The 27,980-nt window shown below is 41.7% G+C and overlaps 3 protein-coding genes across 3 annotated transcripts; all 3 read left to right on the forward strand.

Annotated features, from left to right (window-relative positions):
• The first annotated feature begins 220 nt into the window (after nt 1–220).
• LOC133048628 (interferon alpha-1-like) lies at nt 221–790 on the forward strand. Its single transcript, XM_061132375.1, has one exon. It carries the CDS (start codon nt 221–223, stop codon nt 788–790), a length of 570 nt encoding a protein of 189 aa, XP_060988358.1.
• A 12,490-nt stretch (nt 791–13,280) lies between these two features.
• Nucleotides 13,281–13,868, forward strand: LOC133048490 (interferon omega-1-like). Its single transcript, XM_061132178.1, has one exon. It carries the CDS (start codon nt 13,281–13,283, stop codon nt 13,866–13,868), a length of 588 nt encoding a protein of 195 aa, XP_060988161.1.
• A 6,328-nt stretch (nt 13,869–20,196) lies between these two features.
• Nucleotides 20,197–20,766, forward strand: LOC133048627 (interferon alpha-1-like). Its single transcript, XM_061132373.1, has one exon. The coding sequence runs from the start codon at nt 20,197–20,199 to the stop codon at nt 20,764–20,766; it is 570 nt and encodes a 189-aa protein (XP_060988356.1).
• Nucleotides 20,767–27,980: the final 7,214 nt, after the last annotated feature.

Consider the following 27,980-nt stretch of genomic DNA (forward strand, 5'->3'; position numbering starts at 1 on the left):
GAAAAAAATTTAACTGTTGAGAAATGCTGTCAGAACACACTTGGAGACTGCAAAATGAAAATCAAAAGCAAAAGTAGAAAGTAAGAGGGAACTTTCAGAAAATGGAAACCATGGGCTCCTATTTAAGACACAGGCCTGAAGGAAGGTCTTCAGAGAACCTAGAGAGCAGGTTCACAGAGTCACCCACCTCCCCAGGCCAGAAGCATCCGCAAGGTCCCCGATGGCCCCAGCCTGGTCCTTACTCCTGGCCCTGCTGCTGCTCAGCGGCAACGCCATCTGCTCTCTGGGCTGCCACCTGCCTCACACCCACAGCCTGGCCAACAGGAGGGTCCTGACGCTCCTGCAACAACTGAGGAGGGTCTCCCCTTCCTCCTGCCTGCAGGACAGAAATGACTTCGCATTCCCCCAGGAGGCGCTGGGTGGCAGCCAGCTGCAGAGGGCTCAAGCCATCTCTGTGCTCCACGAGGTGACCCAGCACACCTTCCAGCTCTTCAGCACTGAGGGCTCGGCCGCTGCGTGGGACCAGAGCCTCCTGGACAAGCTCCGCACTGCACTGGATCAGCAGCTCACTGACCTGCAAGCCTGTCTGAGGCAGGAGCAGGGGCTGCAAGGGGCTCCCCTGCTCAAGGGGGACTCCAGCCTGGCTCTGAGGAAATACTTCCACAGAGTCACTCTCTATCTGCAAGAGAAGGGACACAGCCCTTGTGCCTGGGAGGTTGTCAGAGCAGAAGTCATGAGAGCCTTCTCTTCCTCAACAAACTTGCAGGAGAGATTCCGGAGGAAGGACTGACACACACCTGGTTCAACACGGAAGTGATCCTCACAGACCAACAAGACCACATGCTTCCTGCGCGGCCTCGGGGAAGACTCTCATTTCTGCTGTCATTGAGCCCTGAATTGAATCCATCTGTCACATGATTTCAGGGATATTAAGTAACATCATGCTCTACTCTATAGGCAGTAGTCCTTCATAGATGCCCTAGCTGATGTATCCATTTATTTATCTACTTGGACATTTATTTATTTATTTATTTATAAAGATTTAAATTATTTTTGTGCATATATTATGTGCATGCATATGTTGTCATTAAGAGAAAAATATATATACTCTGTATGCAGTTTATTATTTTTCTTCACTCATTAAATTCTTCCTATAAAAACTTCCTTTACTTGCATTTTCTTTAAAAAAAAAACCACCAAGCCTGAATGTGCAACTTGATTAAAGAATGCATTTTACAATTCCTGGACCCCTTTTTACAACTTGCATGTTAGAAGTAAAAATACACTTCCGTTAGCCAGGGTGTTTGTTGTCTTCAGGACATATAGGTGAACATACCTAATCCAATCCTTTTTGTAATTCTGACTTTTTTTTTTAAGGAAAATAACCTAGAAACAATAATCAGTTAATTCATAATAATCTGTTAATTATTTTTAAAATAGTATTAATTAGTTGAAGAAAATATCAGTTAGGTTGAATGCAAAAACAAAAGGGAGAAAAATGGAATTCTCTCAGTAGAAGGTGGATCAAACTATGTGAGGACATAAAGATAAAAGTTAACTACTAGACTAGCGGGCTTCCCCCACGGCTCCACAGTTAAAACTCTGCCTGCAATGCAGGAGCCACAGGAGGCATGGGTTCAATCCCTTGGTCTGGAAGATCCCTGGAGAAGGAAATGGCAACCCACGACAGCATTCTTGCCTGGGGAATTTCATGGACAGAGGAGCCTGGTGGGTGACAGCCACAGGGGCTCAAAGAGTCAGACACGACTGATGAGAGTTAGCACAGCACAGCACTAGACAAAGGGACATTTCAGGGCACGTGTCCGTCGGATTTGGAGATGGCAATTGGCAAGCAAATTGATGGAGTGTAAAGCATGGAACAGAAGAAGTGATTAAATGGAAGGAGAGTACAGAATGAGAAAAGGACTTAAAATTGAGTTCCAGGACCTTAACATTAAACAGGAGGAAATGTCACAAAGGAAGCAGAGATAGAGTAGCTGTAAGTTAACAGGACAAGAGAGAATGGTGAGAAGACAGATGCAAAGGCTGCAACCACTTAAGAGGCAATGCATTCATGAACATGTAGATGGAAAGTGCCTCCTACTTGGGAAAAGAGATGACATTGACCCTTTAGTGAGAGCTTGCTCGGTAGAATTAATCAGCAGAAACCATAGTGGATAAGATGAAAGGATGAAGAAGAGAAGGTAATGATAATATATAGAACATGGGTTTCAGATATTTGCTGTCTGAACTGGAGGAGACAATAGAGTGGGACCTAAAGTAGAAGGTGGATTTTTTTCTTTTTCTTTTTTTGGCTCTGCAGTGTTTTCCCGTTTTGAAATACTTTGCTTATGAAGGGATTTCATGGATTTGATATATAGACAACTCATATCAGTGTTCAAGGTTGGATTTACTTTAAATCACGAGATTCAGTCACATACAATGGTAATGTATCATTTTTATTAACTGGATGTTGAAAGTCTCTGATGTTGGGAAAGATTGAAGGTGGGAGGAGAAGGGGAAGACAGAGGATGAGATGGTTGGATGGCATCACTGACTTGATGGACATGAGTTTGAGTGGGCTCTGGGAGTTGGTGATGGACCGGGAAGCCTGGCATCCTGTAGTCCATGGGGTCACAAAGAGTCGGACATGACTGAGCGACTGAACTGAACTGAACTGAATGTCAGGAGGCTGCTCCATGGTTGAAAGCATTCACTACATGGGAAATAGATGGAACTGACCTTAGTGAGAGCTGATGTGGTGAAATCAATCAGCAGGAACCATACTGGAGTAGGAGGAAGATTAATAACAAAGTCCCATGAATATTTACTCACCTGGGGATTCACTTCACTTCTTTTACTCTCATCAAAGTCAGATTTGCATTAGTTTTTGTTTTGCCTCAGTGCATCCGATAACAATGATGGCTTTCCAAGAAAGCGGAATGGAGAAGAAAATCAATGATGTGTTGAACATTATGGAAAATTGTGGTACAGACCCTTTATGTTCCCATTTTTACTTTCCCACTAGGCTACTCACCTCAAGATGATACAGAAAGTAATTCAGAAGCAGCAAGAAAACCCCTGCCCAGAAAAATACTAAATGAAAAAGAACATAAAATCACATAGACTCTGAAATCAGGAAAGCATGAGGCTGATTTTACCTAGCATCACAGATAATACAGCTCCACTGTGAGATGAAAATGATGATCCAAGAGACTCAATAGAAATGTATTCAATCAGCTAATGATGCTTAATAACTACTTCTATTATGGCTCTGATGTGAGGTGAATAGAAGCTTATGATGGGAGGTATGATGGAAAAATCTAAGAATACTCGTTGTGAATAATTTTTTGGATTAATTATGAACTCTGTGCTAACAATAGAATGGTGAACAAGAGGTGTACCTTTCTCCTTTGGTGGTTACTTGTTACATGTGTCTAATAAATCTATTTTCAAGAAGACCAATGCAGAAGGATAAGTCAGAGGGACTGATATAAAAAAAATAAACAAGGCAGAAACAGAAACATGACTAGAAAGAAACACAGCCAAACTCCTTGCAAGATAAATGTAACTCCTGACCCTAAGTTTACTTCTTTTCCTTTATCCTGTCCATCATATTCAATGTACAACAGAAACTCACTATACTAAAAGGGGAGAAACACAGTTTGAAGAGACAGAGAAAATATCAGAACTAGACTTAGATACAGTAGATAATTAGAAATTATCAGACCAGCAGTCAATTAACAGTGACTAAAGTGCTAAGTCAAGGCTATGGTTTTTCCAGTGGTCATGTATGGGTGTGAGAGTTGGACTGTGAAGAAAGCTGAGCGCCGAAGAATTGACGCTTTTGAACTGTGGTGTTGGAGAAGACTCTTGAGAGTCCCTTGGACTGCAAGGAGAGCCAACCTGTCCATCCTAAAGGAGATCAGTCCTGGGTGTTCATTGGAAGGACTGATGCTGAAGCTGAAACTCCAATACTTTGGCCACCTCATGCAAAGAGTTGACTCATTGGAAAAGACCCTGATGCTGGGAGGGACTGGGGGCAGGAGGAGAAGGGGATGACAGAGGATGAGATGGCTGGGTGGCATCACCGACTCGATGGGCATGAGTTTGAGTAAACTCCGGGAGTTGGTGATGTATAGGGAGGCCTGGCGTGCTGTGATTCATGGGGTCACAAAGAGTCGGACACGACTGAGCGACTGAACTGAACTGAACTGAAAGTACTAAGGTTCTAATGTATTCACCTACTTATCCCTGCACTTTATCTCAGTCATATTATGTATGGTATTTAAAATCTTTGTTCATATAATATCATGTTCAACTTCATAATGTATTCAAATATAATAAAGGATGCTTACCTTTATCATTTCTCTAATTATTTTCTTGCTTAATTTATGAAACTCTTCCTCAGGAGATATCTTGGAGCTGTTATTCTTACAAAAAGAAACAGCCTAAATTTGCAAAGCAAACTAAAAAATGGATGATAGTTTCTACTCACTATTCACTTCTTTAGTAGGTTATATTTTAAAACCTTATATTTCTATATTAGTTCTCTGGTGGCTCAGTGGTAAAGAATCCTCCTGCTAATGCAAGAGATGCGGAAGATGTGAGTTGATCCTTACATCAGGAAGATCCCCTGGAGAGTGATATGGCAACCCACTCCAGCATTCTTGCCTGGAAAACCCCATGGAGAGGAGCCTGGTGGGCTACAGTCCGTGGGGTCACATAGTCAGACACGATTTAGTGACTAAACAACATTTCTATATCAGATATATGATAGCTCTGAGAATACAGAGATGAAAAAAAAGCAAACGTTAAACCTCTTCTTCTGAAGAGTTCTGTTTGGAAAAGAAAGATTTAAAAACTGTAATCATGCTTAATTATTTCATTTAAGCGTCCTGTTAAAATGAGAGCTAGACAAAAGGAGATTCTCTCACTGGAATCTGGCTGAGAACTCTTGAGAAGGGGAGAGAGCAGATGTAGTCTATAAAGTCCCCAAGAAACACCTAAAGACAGATTTCCCATTGGTAAAAGCTTATGTGGATATTGTGCCTTAGGAGAAGTGTGTAGAAGGAGAAGATGACCTAAAGCTTATAAGGACCTTTCATTTTGAAGGCTGAGAAAATGAAGGAGAGTCTGCAAAGGGCCCAGAGGTGGGACAACCAGGGCACTTGGGAACCACACAGGAGAAATGATCTTCCCAAAGCATTAAAGAAGAAAGCAAAGGATTGAGAATCACACAGGATGAAAGTTAAAGAATTATTTCTATGTTATATGAGATCCTGCATCGAGTCTAGACTCTGTCAGGACATACAGGTAATCACAGGAAATCATTCAACTTCCCGGAGCCTCAGTCTCCTCAAATATAGAGTAAGTGAAAATGTTTCTAGAGTTTTTTGAGTACCAGATAAACCAGAACATTCAAGAACACTTAGCAGAGTATCACCTATGAGTGAGGGCTAAACAAGTAGTGCCTATTTTCTTGTTTTTTTACATATAAATCTAAATGGTGATAATAACTCTCCTACCATCTCTCTGTAACTGACTGCAAACAAATCTAAAGAAAAAAATTGGGGGAAAGTGTCCCATCAATTATTATGTAATTACATACATAATAATATAATAATATACATATACACTATATGAAAACATATTATAAAGCATACTCAGTTTAGTTCAGTCTCTCAGTCGTGTCCAACTCTTAGCAACCGCATGGGCTGCAGCACGTCAGGCTTCCCTGTCCATCACCAACTCCCGGAGCTTGCTCACACTCATGTCCATCAAGTCGGTGATGCCATCCAACCATCTCATCCTCTGTCGTCCCCTTCTCCTTTTGCCCTCAATCTTTCCCAGCGTCGAGGTCTTTTCCAATAAGTCAGTTCTTCACATCAGGTGGCCAGTGTATTGGAATTTCAGCTTCAGCATCAGTCCTTCCAATGAATATTCAGGACTGATTTCCTTTAGGATGGACTGGTTGGATCTCCTTGCAGTCCAAGGGACTCTCAAGAGTCTTCTCCAACACCAGTTCAAGAGCATCAGTTCTTCGGTGCTCAGCTTTCTTTATAGTCCAACTCTCTCATCCATACATGACTATTGGAAAAACCATATCTTTGACTAAAGGGACCTTTGTTGGCAAAGTAATGTCTCTGCTTTTTAATATGCTGTCTAGGTTGGTCATAACTTTCCTTCGAAGGAGCAAGTGTCTTTTAATTTCATGGCTGCACTCACCATCTGCAGTGATTTTGGAGCCCCCCCAAAATAAAGTCTCTCACTGTTTCCATTGTTTCCCCATCTATTTGCCATGAAGCAATGGGACCATATGTCATAATCTTAGTTTTCTGAATGCTGAGTTTTAAGCCAACTTTTTCACTCTCCTCTTTCACTTTCATCAAGAGGCTCTTTAGTTCTTCTTCGCTTTCTGCCATAAGGGTAGTGTCATCTGCGTATCTGAGGTTATTGATTAAAGTATACAACATACATAATATACCACACACCTGCTGATTCTGATACATGGTACAATTCTGCTTTCCCCTCTGCACTCTCCTCGATCTCATTGTTTCAATCAAATACCACAATCATTCACTTCCTCCCAGTGTAGAAATCCCTATTTCTCTCCTCATTCACTCTGCATGAAGGTGTCCTCTCCATTCAGACAGCTGTGTCCTTCTCCATTACGGTTTCTAGTTGTCAATTTCCCCTTATGACTGCAAACCACCAACTAAAATCAGAAGCTGAGTGAAAGTTCTAGGTTTGTCAGACACTCTCCTATGACTTCACCTGCTCTGCCTGCCAAGCACTGCAGGTCCAGACTGCCCAGTCTCAGAGAAACACAGTACATAGAGGGAACCCCGCCCCCCAGTGAACAATGGTGGAGACTCCAGGGGCTCCTCTGGGCGTCTACCTGGGCTCTCCCCCGTGCTGATTGCACTAGGAGGAGCTCACCTCGTTCAGGAATCTCAGTTGCTCAAAAAGCCCAAAGGGCAGGAAACATGGAGCTGAGAGTCAGCAGCAGCTTGAGAACTTGGAAGGAGAACACAGACATTTAAAGTGTTTGTGGAGCAGTGGCAGGTCCTCAGGATATGGAACAACACAGATGGGCTGCACTGAGGCAAGTGCTTCTCCACAACATTCCTTTTCAGAGAATGAGAAGACTGAAGTGGACGCTGAGAGCACGGAGACAGAGCACAAGGGCCTGGCCACTAGCTGTGTCCCCAGCACGGGTGACGTTCACACCACAGCAGCCTGCAGAGTCCTGAAAGGGGCGAGGGTCACTCTCGTCACAGCTGCAGACTTGTTTCTTCCCTAGGAATGATAGCTTACAGTGAATGATGTCGGATTCATCATCTCCGAAGAAGAAGATTTAACTTCAGGACCAGGGACCAGGCTTGATCATTCAAGAGCTTTTGTATAGCAGAGTTTTATTAAAGTATGAAAAAGAGACTGGGAAAGCTTCTGACATAGACATCAGAAGGGGGACAGAGAGTGCCCCCCTTGCTAGTGTTAGCAAGGGAGTTATATACTTTTTTAACTGGTTATTACAATAAATCAAAAGAATGTCTCAAGGTTGTAAAAATCTTACTAGACCCACTCCCACAATATACATTTTAAGATAACAGGATTAGTCAGAAGGTTTTCAGGAAGGAGAAACATGTACTCAAGTAGGATATATTATTGTTATATAATCCTTACTAAGGAACATAGAAAAAAAGTTTGTCCTTTCCTCCTTGAGAATTCCAGACCCCTAACTCCTCCTTGAGAGCCCCAGACACCTTTCTCCTCCTCGGGAACCCCAGACTGCTTATCAACCTGCCTAGGAATTCACTCTCTCAGGACCCAGCAAGTTATCACAGAGCAGGGCAAGGTGTTCCTGGGGACAGTGCAATCCAAGGAAGTTCTTAAAATTCCATCATGATGTCTTTGCCTCTTTGAAAGACAAAAATAAATAAATAAATAAATAAAACAAGCTTGATAGAAGAACAAGGGATGGGCTTTTAATACATTTAGTGCATATGGTGATTGCAGCCATGAAATTAAAAAATGCTTGCTCCTTGGAAGAAAAGCTATGACCAACCTAGACAGCATATTAAAAAGCAGAGACATTACTTTGCCAACAAAGTTCCATATGGTCAAAGCTGTGGTTTTTCCAGTAGTCATTTATGGATGTGAGAGCTGGACTATAAAGAAAGCTGAGCACTGAAGAATTGCTGCTTTTGAACTGTGGTGTTGGAGAAGATTCTTGAGAGTCCCTTGGACTGCAAAGAGACCCAACCAGTCCAACCTAAAGGAAATCTGTCCTGAATATTCATTGGAGGGACTCTTGCTGAAGCTGAAATTCCAATACTTTGGCCAACTGATGCAAATTGACTCCTTGGAAAAGACCCCGACGCTGGGAAAGATTGAGTGCAGGAGGAGAAGGGGACAACAGAGGATGAGATGGTTGGATGGCATCACTAACTCAATGGACATGAGTTTGAATAGGCTCCAGGAGTTGGTGATGGACAGCGAAGCCTGGCGTGCTGCAGTCTATGGGGTCACAAAGAGTCAGACACGACTGAGTGACTGAACTGAACTGAAATGAACCGCTGGGACAGTGGCTTCCTAGCAGGATATATATCAGTAATGTGCACATTGTGTGTGTGTGCTCTTTCACTTAGCCATGTCTGACTCCTTGTGATGCTATGGACTGTAGCCCGCCAGGCTCCTCTGTCGATGGGGTTCTCTAGCAAGAATGCTGGAGTGGGTTGCCATGCCCTCCTCCAGGGGATCTTCCCGACACAAGAGATCGAACCTGCATCTCCTGCATGGTAAGCAGATTCTTTACCACCAAGCCAGTGGGGAAATCCATCATGCACACTGGAAGACCACAATTTCTAAAAGCAATAAAGATCTTTGTGGAAATTTATTTTTAATGTTGGCAGTTTAGAAAGAGGACATTGATGGATCATCTTTCTTTCATTCCAGTTGGTACAAGCAGCACTGAGTAGGAATGTTTAAAGTCAGAGGGACATTTAAAGTACATTTAGAGGTTTGGAAACCTTTCTGAGGAATAGGGCCTTAAAATAAGCAAAAACCATTCCTATATTACAGCTAAAAATATCACTAACAAGTGACTTCTTAAATAATATTTTTTATTTCAATCCTACAGTATTATTTTATGATGTTTAATAGATTGAGGCTAGAAATTTAAATAAATACAACCATGCAAGGCTGTGAGGCTGACTTTAGAGTTCATTCCAGACCCTCCCTGCTAAGGAGCCCATCAAAACCTTCCCTGCTTCTGTTCAGGAATTGTGTATGTTCTTCCTCTTGGTCACACATAAGACCTCTTCAGTGCCCACATTCATAACTAGTAGCTGGAAAAATTAAGAGCAGAGGGTCTTCACTGGACCGTATCAGTGGACAACAGGATGAGCCGTCTGAACTAGATGTGGGAAATGGAAGAGAATGAGAACGCGAGCAGCAGGCTGACCAAGGGGCTTCCCTGAAAGCTCAGTTGGGAAAGAATCTGCCTTCAATGCAAGAGACCCAGTTCGATTCCTGGGTTGGGAAAATCTGTTGGAGAAGGGATAGGCTACCCACTCCAGTATTCTTGGGCTTCCCCTGTGGCTCAGCTGGTAAGGAATCTGCCTTCAATTCGGGAGACCTGGGTTCGATCCCTGGGTTGAGAAGATCCCCTAGAGGAGGGAATGGCTACCCACTCCAGGATTCTGGCCTGGAGAATTCCATGGACTGTATAGTCCACGGGGTCACAAGAGTCAGACATGACTGAGTCACTTTCACTTTCAGACCTGAGGAGGTCTCCTGGGAAATCAGTGAGGTCATTCTCAACTGAAAACAAAACAAAACAATGTGAAAGCTGAGAGTTCAGTTTTGGGGAGGACTAGCTGCAGGTTATAGGTAGGAGGACAGCATCTCATCAGCTCTCAGGAACTGCTCCAAGGAGGTCAGGGGAGGTCCGTATATGTGATTGCGGTGAAGGGGTTACATGAAGACACCTCACATCTTGGTAGAAGATGGCTGAGAGTCAGGATAACAGATGTCTCTATGAATGAGTTTAGTACTTTTCTATGCGTACGTTGCAAAAAGTTAGCTTCATAAAACTTTCTCCAGAAATGATCTAAGTATCTTAAGGCCTGTTCTGCTAATTTTCCCAGAGCACAGAGTGTCTCATTCCTGATTTCCAACCTGAACCTCTATCAGGGCGAACTGGAGATCAGGGACTACAGTGGCTAGTGACTTCATTCATGTAGAACAAGATGGTGAGGGACATTTTAGTCTTCATCCTGAAGGAGAAATGTCGGCGCTCATGTGGCAAGAAATTTGTTAGGTACTTTTTCTCTGTTCATAAACTCATGAGAAAAGTTAAGGGTTTAAAATACATAGATTATAGGGTTCACCTCTTGTATGGTTAATAAAGTTAATTTACTATATTTGGCCAAAGAAATCACTCACACAGTCTCAGACTGTGCCTCAAGGTTTGTGGGATCTCGGTTTCCTACCAGGAGTTGAACTCAGACCTCAGAAGTGAAAGTGCTGGATCCTGACCACTAGACCACTAGATTAGAAAACTAAAGCTTTTTTTTTTTCTTTCTTTCAATTGGCAGAAAAATCTATACTCTTCTAAGTATTTATTAGTCTATTTTTGATTAAAACTTAATGTCAGTTCTGTTGACTCAGACCCTGTTCTGAATTGCCTTACAAAACCATAGAATGTAAATCTTTGGCATCTGAAATGGATTACAGGCCCTTCGTCACCTCACTCTCCTCCATCTACTTATTTCATTGGTTCCTAAATAGCATGTTCATCTGCACTCTTCACTTTTTTAAACGGGCTTCTTCAGACAAATCATAGCAAAGCTCCTAAAATGTGCCTTTGTACCTTTGGTACACTGGGAATAGTTCAGTGGTTCAGGTTTATATTTCTCTCCAGCTGGATAAGTGGGTATGATCCCAGCAGGATTAATGACAGGATTGATTTAATATTTTAAAGACCTTAGAAAGTGCCTAGTCTGCTAGTAGCAAGCAATAAAATTCAGTTACTTTTTAACATCAATGATTACTACTACCTGGGGATTAACATGAGAATCTTTGGAATCATTTGATTCCTTTCTTTTTAATTCTAGTGTTTGCAAAGCATCTTCTCATTGTCTAAGTGGATTTATCATCCAAGACAGATGCTCAGCAAGGTTGGTGTCCATGACCCTGCCAGAGAGGGTTAATGTTGCAGCAACTGGGGTTCTAGTTGCCCATCTCTTGTGAGCTGGTGGGTGTGACTTCTTCCTTCCCTCCTGAAACTGATCCTACATGGATTAAAAGAAAGAAAAATGATGTAGCTGATCTTGAAAAGCAAAGAGCAGTCAACTGACCCAGGACTTGGCCTTCGCTGAACTTCTGTCAGAAGCAGCCATGTCCCAGCCTCTCTGTTCTTCATACTGACCCCATCCTTCCCCTCTCCCACAGCCTCATCCCCAGCTCTGCTGCACTGAAGTTGGCTAACTCAGAATACGTATTTGTGTCAGATACTTCCTTTCTATAATATTCATGACACTGAGACTTACACTTGTTTTTTGTTTTTTCTTTTTGCTCACAAAAAACATCTCAAATTTTACTTTCTAGGAAAAGCTGTAAAGAGAAACAAGAAAACTAAAGTCTTAAAAGTGATAGAGATACAGCCCCTCTGCTTGTCTTTACTTCCCTTTATTCTTATCTCATCATGAATTAGAACTAGAGCAGGAGAAGCAAGACAAATCTAGTCCAATAAGTCACTAAATGAAAATGCACATAAAAAGTTTAAACAAAAAATTATACTCAAGTAAAAGAAAGAAGGCTGTTTCTCCTAATCTAGTAGCCTGATTCTCAGACCCTGCATTCTCAGAGACAGAGACACAGGGACAGAGATGCCCAGTGAAATCAACTGCCTGAATGAACAACTGAAGCTCATTAGATTCTGTGACATAAGCTTCCAAAGAGAGACAACACCATCATTGAATCTCCTTCCTCCAGCTCAGAAACTCTAAGCAGAACAAGTATTGAACAGTTTAAGTAAAAGAGTTCATTAATAAAATCTATACTTGGAAAAATAAAGATTATCGATCTACTAAAAGTAAAATAACTGCACTTAGAAATCCCTCCACCAAAGTACACAAACACTCTTTAGCTCTCAGTATCTGAGCACCGCTGACACTTTGGACACCTGGGGACATGAGTCAGGAGAAGAGGAGGTCACCACTGAGAACATGGGTCCTTCACACTTCAGGAGAGAGGATGGGGTCTCAGGAAGATGATTTATTTTTCCAACAATAAACAAGCCCTCCACAGAAAGGAGATTTTCGAGTCCTCAGAATGTGATGAGCCTGTCCTCAGGGAGGGAGTCCAGCAGGTGAGCAAGGGGACTCAGTCACTCTGGAGGACAGGGTGTGGCTCCATGCGATCTCTCCCTTGTGAGTGAGGTGCTGCTGGGGAAATACAATTATCCTGGATTTAGAGTCTCCACACTCACATTATCTGAGAAGAACCAGAATTCCTGGTGGGGGTATTGGCCCAGTCAGTGAAGGACAATAGGTCTCCCGTATGTACATTGTGGAAAGAAAGCGTGATATCTGTAAAAAGTCCTGACTTCGTGGTTCCCTGAAGCACAACCACATGGACCTGCAGGGACGTGTTCTAGAAGGAAGAGAAACATGGGAGGAGCTCATGGACTGATAATAATCAGGCTCCTCTCTAAATCAAACACTAAAGAAAACCTGTCATTTGTTTCAAACAGTTTATTTGCTAGAGTGACCTGGTAAATCCTTAATAAACACGGAAACCATAGAGCTGACAGAGCCTGCCTTCTGAAGTAAAGTAAGAAACAGAAATTGAGCCAAGGATCAGGGCCAAAAATGTGTTCCTGGAACAGAGAAGAACTACATTATATATGAAAAAGAAAGAGTGATAATGTTTGTACTTGGAAACCTACATCATTTCTGACATAAGACAAAGAACTTTCTCATTTGATTGATAAATATCCATTTGGATAGGTACACTTGAAGTTATTGGGAAATAGATAAAATTAATAGATTAGACTGATGACAGTTTCTTTGACCATATTCAGAATACATAAATGAAAATCAAAAAAGGAAGTACAAGTGTATAGAAATGATTAAAAAATGAAAACTACTTATTCCCTATTTATGTTCCCTATTTAATGGCCTTGCTTAGAAAGCATGGCATCAGAGAATCTACCTCAAGGTTCCACCAGATGCTGTCTCTGCCAGTCCAGCAGCAGCCTCATCTTCCCCATGGCCTTCGTGCTGTCTCTACTGACGGCCCTGGTGCTGGTCAGCTATGGCCCGGGAGGATCCCTGGGCTGTGACCTGTCTCAGAACCACGTGCTGGTTGGCAGGAAGACCCTCACTCTCCTGGGCCAAATGAGGAGACTCTCCCCTCGCTTCTGCCTGCAGGACAGAAAAGACTTTGCTTTCCCCCAGGAGATGGTGGAGGGCGGCCAGCTGCAGGAGGCCCAGGCCATCTCTGTGCTCCACGAGATGCTCCAGCAGAGCTTCAACCTCTTCCACACAGAGCGCTCCTCTGCTGCCTGGGACACCACCCTCCTGGAGCAGCTCCGCAATGGACTCCATCAGCAGCTGGACGACCTGGACTCCTGCCTGGGGCAGGTGATGGGAGAGGAAGACTCTGCCCTGGGAAGGACGGGCCCCACACTGGCCGTGAAGAGGTACTTCCAGGGCATCCATGCCTACCTGCAAGAGAAGGGACACAGTGACTGCGCCTGGGAAATCGTCAGACTGGAAATCATGAGATCCTTCTCTTCATCAACCAGCTTGCAAGAAAGGTTAAGAATGATGGATGGAGACCTGAACTCACCTTGACATGACTCTCACTGACTAAGATGCCCCCATCATCTTTGCATACTCACCTGTGGTTATTTCAGAAAACTCTGATTTCTGCTCTAGCCACAAAATTTATTGAATTACTGCAGCCATACTTTGTCCATAGTAAATGAATATATAAAAATTTTTTTGGCTGCAGGTGCATCAGTCCTGAAGTGAAGATTGCCCTGATGTTATTGTTTGTTTGCTTATTTATTTTGTTATATTTATTCTTTTATCTCCTCATATTTATTTTTTCATGTAAAATATTTTTGTTTACATGTATTAAAATTTAGCAAATACATTCACATTTTTATTTCATTAAATTTGTAATTTGTTTTGTTTATTAAATATTATCAAGGTGAACTTCTTGAGTTTTTTATTGTTTTTTGTTTAGTTGCTAAGTAAAGTCCGACTCTTTTGTGACCCCATAGACTATAGCCCACCAGGCTCCTCTGTCCATGGGATTCTCCAAGCAAGATTACTGGAGTATGTTGCAATTTCCTTCTCCAGGGGATCTCCCCAACCAAGAATGGAATCTGGAATCTGCATTTCAGGCAGATTCTTTACTGTCTGAGGCACTAGGGAAGACCCTTGTTTGAAAGAAATGAGAGAAAAAGGGATTTTGTAAACTGGAATTAATTATTTATGATAGTTAACTGCGTCATAGGTTAGTCAAATATGGCATTTGTGCAATGAAGTGAGATAAACTAGGAAACAATTTTGAAAACATTACTGATGATTTTGTTTCTACTGAAGCCAAGAACTTAAACTAAAGTTTGGTTTGGTCATAAAGGAAATATCTTAACTTGATATTTAAGACTTACTTATACATTTTAAGTTATTTATAATTACTTATAAATTGTAAGAATCTGCCTGCAATGTGAAAGACCTGGGTTCAATCACTGGGTTGGGAAGATCCTCTAGAGAAGGGAATGCCTACCCACTCCAGTATTCTGGCCTGGAGAATTCCATGGACTGTATAATCCATGGGGTGGCAGAGTCAGACATGACTGAACGACTTTCACTATAAATTTTGAAATATTTTTTAACCAATTAACATTGCAAGAGAAATTAACCATTTATACTAATATTAAATGAAATAATTTTCCCTTTTGTCTCAGTCTTGTCCCCAACTCTTCCCACTGGAGGGTCCCAATATCTAATAGACTCCTGTCCAGATTTTAGGTGCCTTTCCCTTTTTTCCCTCCCCTGAATCCCTGAAAGAATTAGTCTTTCTTCTCAGAAACCATCCTGAATTTGAAAACACTTCACAACATGCTCTGATTTCCAGCGATCAATCTCAGCATAAATGGGCACCGGTGAAAACCGCTCTGGCCAAAATCTCCTCCTAGGAAGGGGAGGGTGAACACAGGGGCAAGTGCAGAAATCTAAGGATCTGAGCGAAGTAGTGGCAAAGCTCCCCTTGGCAGTGGGACCCAAAAGGAAGTTTCCTGACTGCTCCCGCGGCCACACGCGCTCCTGGGCTATGGCGGCGCCTCGCCGCCGGAGTCAAGGCTATTGTCGACCGGACTCCTCAGTTCTCCCCTGGATCCTGCGCGGGAGTTCGCGGCGCTGGACCTGGAGGCGCGTCCGGTCCATTACTCAGAGTTCAGGTGCTCATCCCGGCCGCTGGGGCGCATCGAAGGGAGCTTGGAGGACTTAGCTTAGTGCAAGACCTGAGCTGTTTCATTGAGACCCTGGTGAAGTGCGGAATTTCTGAAACTCTGGTCTCCCTGCTGATGGCAGTGGGAATGCTCTGCTCCATCCCTAACGTTTCACCGGTTAGCATGCGTCGTCTTTTCTTCCAGTCATTTCCCACATTCATGTAATTTGGTAGCATTAAGTATTTTTAACCTAAATCCACAAGAGCCCTGTCAGCTTGGTGTTTTCTACAGTTGTTCTCATTGTTTAGCTACTAAGTCTCATTCGACTCTTTGTGACCCCATGGAAACCTGCCAGGCTTCTCCGTCCATGGGATTTCCCAGACAAGAATACTGGAGTGTGTTGCCCTTTCCTCCTCCAGAGGATCTTCCCAATCCAGGGATCTAACACGCCTCTCCTGCATGGACACGTGGATTCTTTAATCCACTGAAAGATTCTTTCCCACTAGGGAAGTCTGTTTTCTACGCTGGCTCACTGGAATGTTTGTAATCCAATCTCTTGCAATGGCTATAATTCTCAAGGGTCTTATCTATCATGCATCTCAAATTTATGGTGACAGTTAATTGAGCAATCTTTATGAATCATCCAGGACAGTTAAATATGATTATTTTATAATTATTAGAATTATTAATTTTGTCAGTTACATTTAGACTCTCAGAAAGAATTACCAGTTGATAATTTCGTTTTGCTTATTACATAAAATAATCAGGATACTTTGTAAATTGCTCAATTCACCTAGAAATTTGGAGATAGACGATAAAATAGTGAAAATATAGAGTACTGTAACAGCAAGATATGGAAAACAAAGGCACAACGTGTGTTAGTGAAATAGGAAAATAAGCGATGGTTCAATACATTCAATTTGCACAGGTGTTTATGATATGGATAGGGAGGTGGGGTTTGGAATTTGACATATTAGGTTTTGAATCCTGGACTTGCCATTTTCTTATTAGATTATTTTATTCAAATAAAGTCTTAGCAGGTGGTTCCTGGAAATGAGAATATTTACAACTCAGGTTCAACTATGTTGGAAGGATTAAGTGTCCCTTAAGGAATTTTTAGTTGCAGTTAATGTCATTTTTTAAGACTGAAAGTCTGTGGAATTTGTTTGGCAAGTTCTTGGTAATCATGTTCACAGTAGCATTGTAACATTAAATTAGTAATCAATTCAGGATGAATGAGCCATAATAAGGGATGACAGCATCAAGGAATGTGTTATCCTCAAATGAATATCAAGAATGAAATATATTCTAATGAATCTGCAATAAACACAATGCCTCGGTATCTTCTTGTTACCATGTTACAGGTTGACTGTGTGTGTGTTCCCAAAATTCACATATTGAAATCTACCCCCACCATGTGATCATATCAGGAGGTGGGATATCAGAGAAATCATTAGGGTTAGAGGAGGTTATGAGGGGAGATTCCCCATGCACAGGATTACTGTCTTCATGAGGCTCACAAGACACTTTGCTTCCTCTCTGCTCTCCACCATGTGAGGACATAGAGAGACGCTGGCAGTCTGCAACCCAGAAGAGGGTTCTCACCAGAACTCCACCCTGCTGACACCCTGATCTCACACTTGCAGCCCCAGGACTGTGACAAATAAACTTCTATCACCGATGAGCCACCCAGTCTCTGGGACCTTGTCAGAGCAGCCTGAACTAAGACACAGGGCATGGCAGTCCTAGTTGAGGTTGTATGTAAATATCTCATGTTCAAAGAATACATGACAGAGAAGAAATAGTCATGTGTAATTATTCTCAATCCCCTTCTTCAGAAAGAAAACTGATAATCTGCACTCACAAGTAAAAACCATAAAGTCTGAATCAAAGAGAGGAATGACGGCCCATCTAAAGGACTTCTAAAGGACATTAAGAGTACTGATGAAAGAAAGGAAACAGCAAGAAAAATGAGGCAACAGGGAAGAATGCTCTGCCTTCTGGTTCTTCCCAAGGAATAATGGGAAAATATGCCTAAAATAATTTTTATTTTAACATATTTTGAAAAAAAATTTGACATTTTAAAAACCATTTAACCATTTAGCCAATATTGTTCCCTATCCATGGCTTGATCCAAATATTTGCATCAACCATTCCTTTAATCAGTAACCAGTCAGAGAGGGGGCAGTGAAATTAACCAACTTGCTTAACTTCATGTTTTGGTGAAAGTCAGTAAATTTCAGTATCTTGAGAATTAAAATATTTCCCCTTAATTCCTGAGTTTTCCTGCCAACTTGTTCAAGAAGAAATCTGTTGGTTCCATGTTCTAAATTATTTTTATTTTATTTCCTTATTATCCATGAATAGGCCAGGAAATATTTTTTTAAAATTTAATCTGCACAGGGATAAATATTCTTAAGGCAGGAAGTCACAGCTCCCCGGTCCTTGGCCCTGGTGGTGGCCATGCTCTGACTCACCCCAGGACATCCTGGACACCTTCCAGAGGTCCCATCACCACCACCAGGCTCCCTGTCTCTGAGCTGTTGCTGGATGGTGCCAGAAGGGACCCGAATCTGTAAAATCGACCCCAACTCACTGACTCCCCATCTGAAGCCCCTCAGCAAATGGAATCCTTCCTGGAAAATAAAACACAAAATTCTAGGGAAAGCTCAGAAAATGCAAGGTTCTGAGCTCCCAACCAGAGAACACTGTCGCTGGCAGGGCTACAAGGCTCCCTCTTCAGCACTCAGCACTGTGAAAACAAAAAGGTTTTCCCCCCAATAATAAATCAGTATCAAAAGACTCACTGAGGTTGCTGTGCCCTGATGGTCTGCAGGGCCCAGAACTGCAAACTCTCCAAAGTAGGCATCCCAAAGGAACCTGAGAAAAAGAACTTTTGGCCCTCCTGCAGCTGCCTGGAGAAACGCAATGTCCCGGGCTCAAGGGAAGGGTATTTTATTGCTATTTTTGAGTCGGTAAATCCTGTGCTCAAACCTGTCTGAGTCTTTGCGATCTTGTGGACTGCAGCACACCAGGGTTCCATGTCTTTCACTATCTCCTGGATAGTGCTCAAATTCATATCCACTGAGTTGGTAATGCCATCCAACCATTTCCTCCTCCTGCCCCCAATCTTTCCCAGCACCAGGGTCTTTTCCAGTGAGGTGGCTCTGTACATCAGATGGCCAAACTACATGGCTTCCCTGGTAGCTCAGATGGTAAAGAATGTACCTGCAGTGCGGGAGATCCAAGATTGATCCCTGGGTCGGGAAGATCCCTGGAGAAGGGAATGGCAACCTACTCCAGTATTCTTGCCTAGAGAATTCCATGGACAAAAGAGCAACTGGCTGGCTACAGTTCATGGGGTCATAAAGATCAGACATGACTAAGCAACTAACGTTTACCTACTTATTGGAGCTTCAGCTTCATTATCAATCCTTCCAATGATATTCAGGGTTGATTTCTTGACTGGTTTGATCTCCTTGCTGTGCAAGGGACTCTCAGGAGTCTTCTCCAGCACCATAATTCAAAAGGATCAATTCTACTGCACTCAGCCTTCTTTATGGTCCAACTCTCACAACCATATAAGATTACTGGAAATACCATAGCTTTGACTATACAGACGTTTGTTGTCAAAGTGATGTTTATGCTTTTTAACATGCTATCTAGTTCTGTCATAGCTTTTCTTCCAAGGAGCAAGTGTCTTTTAATTTTGTAGCTGCAGTCAACGTCCACAGTGATTTTGGAGATCAAGAAAAGAAAATCTGTCACTGTTTCCTCTCTTTCTCCCATCTATTTGCCATAGATGTCATAAGCTTAGGTTTTTAAATGTTGAGTGTTATGCCAGCTTTTTCAGTCTCCTCTTTCACCCTCATCAAGAGACTCTTTAGTTCCTCTTCGCTTTCCTCCATTGGATTGGTATCATGGCATTTTATTATTTATTCCTATCAAAGTTGTTAAGAACATCCATAAGTATGTGAAGAGCTAAACAGAAAGAAATGTTGATAAAATTGAGATGAATATTCAGCAGACAGGGAATTAAAAATTGGTTTCTGATATGAAACAAAGTTAAAAGTGCTTCAAAATAAATATGAGTAAAATAATCTAAAATTTTCAATTATTTTGAGTTTTGAAAGATTTTTAAGTCTATCTATACTGAGGTATTATTATATATTTTTATATGAATTTCATATGAATATGTAATTTGGTACATTACTATTTATATAAGTAAATATCCTCCATTAAAAGTCATTCTTCAAACTCATTCATAAAGTAAACAAAATTCAACAACTTTTACATTTAATGTACACCTTTCATTTTATGGCATTGTTAACCCCAGGGTGAATACAACAAGTAAGCTTTGAACTTTCTTTTTCTATGTATAAAGATATGCAAGTAGTACAAAGATGGATCCACAGCATAATTGTGTTGTCAAAATTTCATGGTGTGGGTAATTAGGAAAAAAAAATCTCAGAAGACTCTGTCAATAGGGGAAGAGGAGGCAATAATGAAAACAACATTTGCGAAACGCTGTCCTAACCCATTTGAAGAGTGCAAATTGAAAAGCAAAATCAAAAGTAGAAAGCAAGAGGGAACTCTCAGAAAATGGAAACCATGGGCTCCTATTTAAGACACAGGCCTGAAGGAAGGTCTTCAGAGAACCTAGAGAGCAGGTTCACAGAATCACCCACCTCCCCAGGCCAGCAGCATCCGCAAGGTCCCCGATGGCCCCAGCCTGGTCCTTACTCCTGGCCCTGCTGCTGCTCAGCTGCAACTCCATCTGCTCTCTGGGCTGCCACCTGCCTCACACCCACAGCCTGGCCAACAGGAGGGTCCTGACGCTCCTGCGACAACTGAGGAGGGTCTCCCCTTCCTCCTGCCTGCAGGACAGAAATGACTTCGCATTCCCCCAGGAGGCGCTGGGTGGCAGCCAGTTGCAGAGGGCTCAAGCCATCTCTGTGCTCCACGAGGTGACCCAACACACCTTCCAGCTCTTCAGCACCGAGGGCTCGGCCGCTGCGTGGGACCAGAGCCTCCTGGACAAGCTCCGCACTGCACTGGATCAGCAGCTCACTGACCTGCAAGCCTGTCTGAGGCAGGAGCAGGGGCTGCAAGGGGCTCCCCTGCTCAAGGGGGACTCCAGCCTGGCTCTGAGAAAATACTTCCACAGAGTCACTCTCTATCTGCAAGAGAAGGGACACAGCCCTTGTGCCTGGGAGGTTGTCAGAGCAGAAGTCATGAGAGCCTTCTCTTCCTCAACAAACTTGCAGGAGAGATTCCGGAGGAAAGACTGACACACACCTGGTTCAACACGGAAATGACTCTCACAGGCCAACAAGACCACATGCCTCCTGCATGGCCACGTGGAGGACTGATTTCCGCTGTCATCCTGCCCTGAATTGATTCAATTTGTCAAATGATTTCAGATATATTAAGCGACATCATGTTCTACTCTACAGGCACTAGTCCATTGCAGATACTCAAGCTGATCCATCTATTATTTATCTACTTGGACATTTATTTATCTAATTTAATATTTATCTATATATAAACAATTAATTTATTTTGTTCATACAATTATGTATGTATACTTAAGGGAAAAATATATTTTGTATTTAGTCAATTTATGAATTTTCTTCATTCATTAAACCTTACTATAAAAAACTTCCTTTGTTTTTCTTTAAAAAAGAAACATCAAGACTGAATACACAACTTGATTAAAGAATGCATTTTACAATTCCTTCACCCATCTTTATGATTTGCACATTACAAGTAAAAATATACTTTCTCTAGCCAGGTGGTGTGTTGCTCTCAGGACCTAGACGTGAAATTAATTAATCCAATCATTTTTGTAACTTTGATTATTTTAATGGAAAGTAACCTAAAAACAATAACGAGTTACTTTATAATAAAATGTTAACTATTTTTAAAATAGTATAATTAGTAGTAGAAATGACTATCAATTAGCTTGACTGATACAATGAAAGGGAGAAAAATGGAATTCCCCCAGTAGAAGGTGGATGAAGCTTTGGGAGCATGTGAAAATAAAAGTCAACTACTTATAGTAGACATTTCAGTGCAAATGTTCAATGGATATTGGCGATGGCAATTTACAAGCAATTCCATAAAGTGTAAGGCGTAACAGAAGAACTGATCAAATAGGACGAGATAGAGAATGAGAAAAGCACTGAAAATTGAGTCCCATGACCTCAGTCTTAAAAGGGAGGGAATGCCACAAAGGAAGCAGAGATGGAATGGCCATATGTTAACAGCACAAGAGAGAATGGTGAGAAAACAGCGATGCAAAGGCTGCAACCACTTAAGACTCAATGCATTCATGAACCTGTAGATGGAAAGTGCTTCTTGGAAAAAGAGATGGCATGGGCCACCTTAATGAGAGCTTGCTTGGTAGACTTAATCAACAGACACCATAGTGGACAAGGTGGAAGGATGGAGAAGAGAAGGTAATAATGATATGTATAGAAAATGGTTTTGAGATATTTGCTGTCTCATTGAGGAGAGGATAGGGTGGGACTTAGAATGGAAGTGTTCGTTTTTTTCCCCTGCTCTGCAGTGTTTCATACTTTGCTTATGAAGAGTTTCGTGGATTTGATGCATTAACAACTCATCACTGTTTAAGATATGATTTACTTTAAATCATGAGATTTAGTAACACACAGTGATGAAGTATCATTCTTTTGATTGTGTTACAGAGTGTTGAATGTCAGGAAGCTGCTCTGTGGTTGAAAGCATTCACTGCACAGGAAGCAGATGGAACTGACCTTAGTGAGAGCTGATGGGGTGGAATTAACCACCGGGAACGATACTGGATTGGGTGGCAATTTAATAAGAAACAAAGTCCCAATGTCACCTGTTTCCTCTGGGGATTCTCTTTAGTTCTTTTACTCTCACCATAGTTAGAATAGCATTTGTTTTCCTTTTACCTCAGTGCTTCCAACACAGTGACAGCTTTCCAAGAAAGCTGAATGGAGAAGAAAATCAATGATGTATTGAACATTATGGAAAATCATGGTACAGGCCCTTTATGTTTCCATTTTTACTTTCTTATTAAGCTACAACCTCAAAATGATACAGAAAGTAACTCAGAAGTAGCAAGACAAGCCCTGCCCAGAAAAATACTAAATGAAAAAGAATGTATAAAATTAAAAAGACTGTGAAATCAGGAAAGCATGAGGGCTGATTACCTAGCATCACAGACCCTACAGCTCCACTGTGAGATGAAAATGAAGATTCAAGAGGCTCAGTAGAAATGTCAGCTAAAGATGCTTATTAACTACTTCTCTTAAGAAGGTCAATAAGTGAAGTCAACAGAAGATTCTGGTGGGATGTCTGATGGAAACTCTAAGAATATTCTTTGTGAATTCGGTGCAATTATTATGAACTCTGTGCTCATGACAGAATGGTGAACAAGACATACACTTTTCTTCTATGGTGGTTACTTGTCAAACACGTCTAATAAATCTGTTTTCAAGAAGACCAATCCAGAACCATAAGCCAGTGTAGTTGACATGCAAAATCAAGAGGGCAGAAACAAAGGTAGAACTACAAGTAAACACAGCCAAACTCCTCCCAAAATGAATGCTAATGATCACTGTCAAGGCCAATTTACCTCGGTCCCTTTTATCCAGTCCATCAACATCAACTTTTAACAGACATTTACTGTATTAAAAGCTGAAGAATGCAGTTGGAGGACACACAGCAAGTATCACAGCTAGTCTCAGATACAGTAGAGGTTTAGAAATGATCAGATCAGGAGTCAATATAACAGTGATTAAAGTGCAAAGGGCTCTAACGTATTCACCTACTTATCCCTGTACTTTACCTCAGTCATACTATGTATGGTATTTAGAATAGTTTTGTTCATATAATATCATGTTCAAATTTATAATGTATTCAAATGTAAGAAAGATACTTACCTTTATCGTTTTTCAAATTATTTTCTCCTTTAATTTATGAAACTCTTCCCCAGAAGACAGCTTGGAATTGTTACTCTTGTAAAAAGAAATAGCTTAAATTCACAATGCATACTGAAACCTGAATGAAGAATTCTACTCATCACTCACTTCTTTCAGCAGGTTATAACTTAAAACTGCATATTTCCATATCAGATATATGATTTGAAATTGTTTATTTCTATATCAGATATATTTTCAGTTCTGAAAACACACAGGTGGAAAAACCAAATGCGAAACCTCTACTTTTGGAGGGTTTAGTTTGGAAGAGAAAGATATAAAAGCAGTAATCATGCTTAATTATTTAAGTTTCCTGTTACAATGAGAGCTAGACAAAAGGGGATTCTCCCATCAGGATCTGGTTGAGGCCTCTCAAGAAGGGGATAAAGACGATTAGCCTATAAAGTGCCCAAGAAATACCTAAAAACAGGTTTACCATTTCCCATTGGTAGAAGTTTATGTGGATGTTGTGCTTTAGGATTAGAGTGTAGAATGAGAAGATGAACTAAAGTTCATGAGGACCTTCCACTCTGAAGGTTGAGAAAGTAAAGAAGAGTCTGCAAAGGGCCCAGAGGTGGAGCATGCAGTGCACTTGGGAGCCAACCGGGAGAACCGATCTTCCCAAAGCACCGGAGAAGAAAACAAAGGGTTGAGACTCACATGGGCTGAAAGTTAAAAAATGATTTCTATGTGATCTGAGATCCTGCATCGAGTCTAGACTCTGTCAGGGTCATCACAGGAAACCACTGAACTTCCCTGAACCTCAGTCTCCTCAAATATAAAGTAAGTGAAAATGTTCCTAGTGTTTGGAGAGTCAGACAAAGCAGAACATTAAAGAGCACGTAGCCAAGTATCATACACTGAGTGAGGGCTAAACAGGTAGTGCATATTTTCTTTTCTTTCATATAAATCTAAATGGGAATAATGAATTCTCCTACCCTCCCTCTTTCACTGACTGCAAAACAATAACAACCTAAATAAAAGTATTGGGGGAAAGTGTTTCATCAATTGTATGTAATTATATACATGATAAAATAATAATATACACATGTGTGAAAACAAAGTAATAAAGCATGCTACATGTATAACATACCATATACCCATCTGCTGATTCTGATACATGGCACCATTCTGCTTCATCTCTGCTCCCCTGGGTCTCATTCTTACACTCAACTATCACAATCATTCACTCCTCCCAGTGTAGAAATCCCCAGCATGCTCTCCTCATTCACTCTGCATGAAGGTGTCCTCTCCATTCAGACAGCTGTGTCCTTCTCCATTTAGCTTTCTGGTTGTCAATTTACCCGTAAGACGGCAAAGCCACCAACCGAAAAGCAGGACCTGAGTTAATGTTCTAGGTCTGTCAGACACTCTCCTATGATTTTACCCACTCTGCCTGAAAAGCACTGCAGGTCCAGACTGTCCAGCCTCCCAAAGAAACACAGCAAATAGAGGGAAATGCACCACAGTGAACAATGGTGGAGACTCCAGGGGCTCCTCTGAGCGTCTACCTGGGCTCTTCCACATGCTGATTACACTAGGAGGAGCTCACCTGGTTCAAGAATCTCACTTGCTCAAAAAGCCCAAAGGGCAGGAAACATGGAGCTGAAAGTCAGCAGCAGCTTGAGAACTTGGAAGGAGAACACAGACATTTAAAGTGTTTGTGGAGCAGTGGCAGGTCCTCAGGATATGGAACAACACAGATGGGCTGCACTGAGGCAAGTGCTTCTCCACAACATTCCTTTTCAGAGACTGAGAAGACCGAAGTGGATGTTGAAAGTACAGAGACAGAGCACGAATGACTGGCCACTAGCTGTGTCCCCAGCACGGGTGACGTTCACACCACAGCAGCCTGCAGAGTCCTGGAAGGGGCGAGGGTCACTCCCGTCACAGCTGCAGACTTGTTTCTTCCTTAGGACCCAGCAAGTTATCACAGAGCAGGGCAGGATGTGCCTGGGGACAGTGCAATCCAAGGAAGTTCTTAAATTCCATCATGGTGTCTTTGCCTTTTTGAGAGACAAACAAGATCAAACAAGCTTGCGTAGAAGGGACGCAGGCAGGGCTTTAATACTTTACCAACAGTGGGACAGAGCTTTCCCTGCAGGACATATGACAGTAACGTGCACACTGGAAGATCACGCTTTCTAAAAGTAACAATGATTTTTGTGGAAATTCATGTATTTAATGTGGGCAATTGGTAAAGAGGACATTGATGGATTGAGCTTCTCTCTTCTTTCCAGTTGGTACATATAGCACTGAGTAGATACTTTTAAAGATGGAGGACATTTAAAGTACATTTTAGGTTTGGAACCCTTCCAGAGGATTAGGGCCCTAATACAAGCAAAAACCATTCCTATATTACTGCTAAAAATATCATTTTATTAACAAATGATTTCTTAAGTATTATTTTTATTTCAATCCTACAGTATTATTTTTGATTTTCAAAAGATTGAGGCTAGAAATTTAAATAAACACAACCATGTAAGATCATAAGGCTGACTCTGGAGTTCATTTCAGACCCTCCTTGCTAAGGAGCCCATCAAAACCGGTGCTGCTGCGCTCACTTCGGCTGCACATACACTAAACCTGTGCTACTACTGTCCAGGAAGCATGTACGCTCTTCCATCTCGGTCACACGTAAGGCCTCTTCAGTGCCCACATCATCACTAGTAGCTGGAAAAATAAAGAGCAGAGGGTCTTCACTGGACTCAGTGGACAACAGGATGAGCTGTCTGGACTGGAGGTGGGAAATGAAAGAGAATGTGAGTGAGAGTAACAGGCTGACCTGAGGAGGTCTCCTGGAAGAGGTCCTTGTCAACTGAAAAATATCCAACAGGGTGAGAGCCAGGGGTTCAGTTTTGGGGGAAGACTTACTGAGGACTGCAGGCTGGAAGACAGCCTCTCCTCAGCTCTGAGGAACTGCTCAAGGACTTAGCGGGAGGTCAGTGTATATGTGTTTGTGGTAAAGGGGTTATATGGCATCGAGCTCACATCTTGGTAGAAGGTGGCTGAGAGTCAGGAGGAACAGATGTCTCTATAAATGATTTCCATGCTTTTCTAAGTATGAGAAGTTGCAAAAATTGGGTTCAAAAATTTTCTCTGGGAATTATCTAACTCTCTGCTGGCCTGTTGTGTCAATTTTCCCAGCCTCGTTCCTGATCTCCCCCCTGAACTCCTATCAGGGTGTGTTGGAGGTCAGGGACTGCAGTGGGTATAGCGATTTCATTCGTGTAGAACAAGATGGAAAATGACATTTTAGTTGTCATCCTGAAGGAGAAACATCAGAGCTAAAATGGGTAGAAATTAAACTCACTGGAAAAGTCAAGAGTTAAAACTACAAAGATTTCAGGAGTCAGCTCCTGTAGGTTTAATAACATTATTTTACTAAATTTCATTGATGAAATAACTCATACAATCTTAAGAGTTCTTGCTGTGTGGCTTGTGAGATCTCAGTTCCCCAATCAGGGATTGAACCTGGCCTGCAGCAGTGAAAATATAGGATCCTGATGACTAGACCTCTAGGAAACTCTAGGAAATGCTTTCTTTTTCTTCTTCATTTGGTGGACATATCTATTCTGTTCTAACTACACAATGGTGATATTGTGTTTTTGATTAGAACTTAGTTCTGTTCACTCAGACCACACCTGAATCACCCCACAAAACCATAGACAGTACTCTTTGGCATTTGTAGTGGATTAGGGTCCTCTGTCATCTCACTCTCCTGGATCTACTTATCTCATTCATTCCTAAATATCATCTTCAATTGAACTCTTGACTTTTTTAATGGGTTCTTTAAGAAAAATCATTGTAGAGCCACTAAGGTGTTCCCTTGTATCTTTGGTACATTAGGAATAGTTCAGTTGTCAAGATTTATGTTGCTCTCTAGTTGCATGACTGACTATAACCTAATAGTGTTAATGAGAGGACTGAGTTAAAATTTGAAAGAACTTAGAAAAGTGGCTAGTCCATTAGTAGCAAGCAATAAAATTCAGTTATTATTTTTTAATATCATAATCACTATTATTTAGAATAAGATCAGAATCTTTTAAATCATCTAATTCCTTTCCTTTTAATTCTAGCTTTCCCATACACCTTCTCAGTGCCCAGGTGTATTTACCACCTACACAAATGCTCAGCAAACCTAGATTCCACGATCTTGCCAGAGAAGGTTATTGTTCTAACAACTGGGTTCTGCTTGTTAGTCTCTTGTGAGCTGGTGGGTGTCTTATTCCTTCTTTCCTTATTACTGATCACATGTGGATTATATGAAAGAAACATCAAATGACTATTATACAAAGCTGAAAGCAGTCAATAGAGTCAGGGCTTGGCTTTTATTGAACTTCTGTCAGAAGCAGCTGTGTCCCAGCTTTTCTTTCTTTTTTTAAAATTAATTAATTTATTTTACTTTACAATATTGTATTGGTTTTGCCATACATTGACTTGAATCCTCCATGGGTGTACATGTGTTCTCCATCCTGAATCCCCCTCCCACCTCCCTTCCCATCCCATCCCTCTGGGTCATCCCCATGCACCAG

The sequence above is a fragment of the Dama dama genome, chromosome 29 (genome assembly GCF_033118175.1).
Source record: "Dama dama isolate Ldn47 chromosome 29, ASM3311817v1, whole genome shotgun sequence".
NCBI classification, from domain to species: domain Eukaryota; kingdom Metazoa; phylum Chordata; class Mammalia; order Artiodactyla; family Cervidae; genus Dama; species Dama dama.

What these genes read in the sequence shown, in the direction of transcription:
- LOC133048627 (XM_061132373.1), top strand. Translation starts at nt 20,197, where the DNA reads ATGGCCCCAGCCTGGTCCTTACTCCTGGCCCTGCTGCTGCTCAGCTGC.
- LOC133048490 (XM_061132178.1), top strand. Translation starts at nt 13,281, where the DNA reads ATGGCCTTCGTGCTGTCTCTACTGACGGCCCTGGTGCTGGTCAGCTAT.
- LOC133048628 (XM_061132375.1), top strand. Translation starts at nt 221, where the DNA reads ATGGCCCCAGCCTGGTCCTTACTCCTGGCCCTGCTGCTGCTCAGCGGC.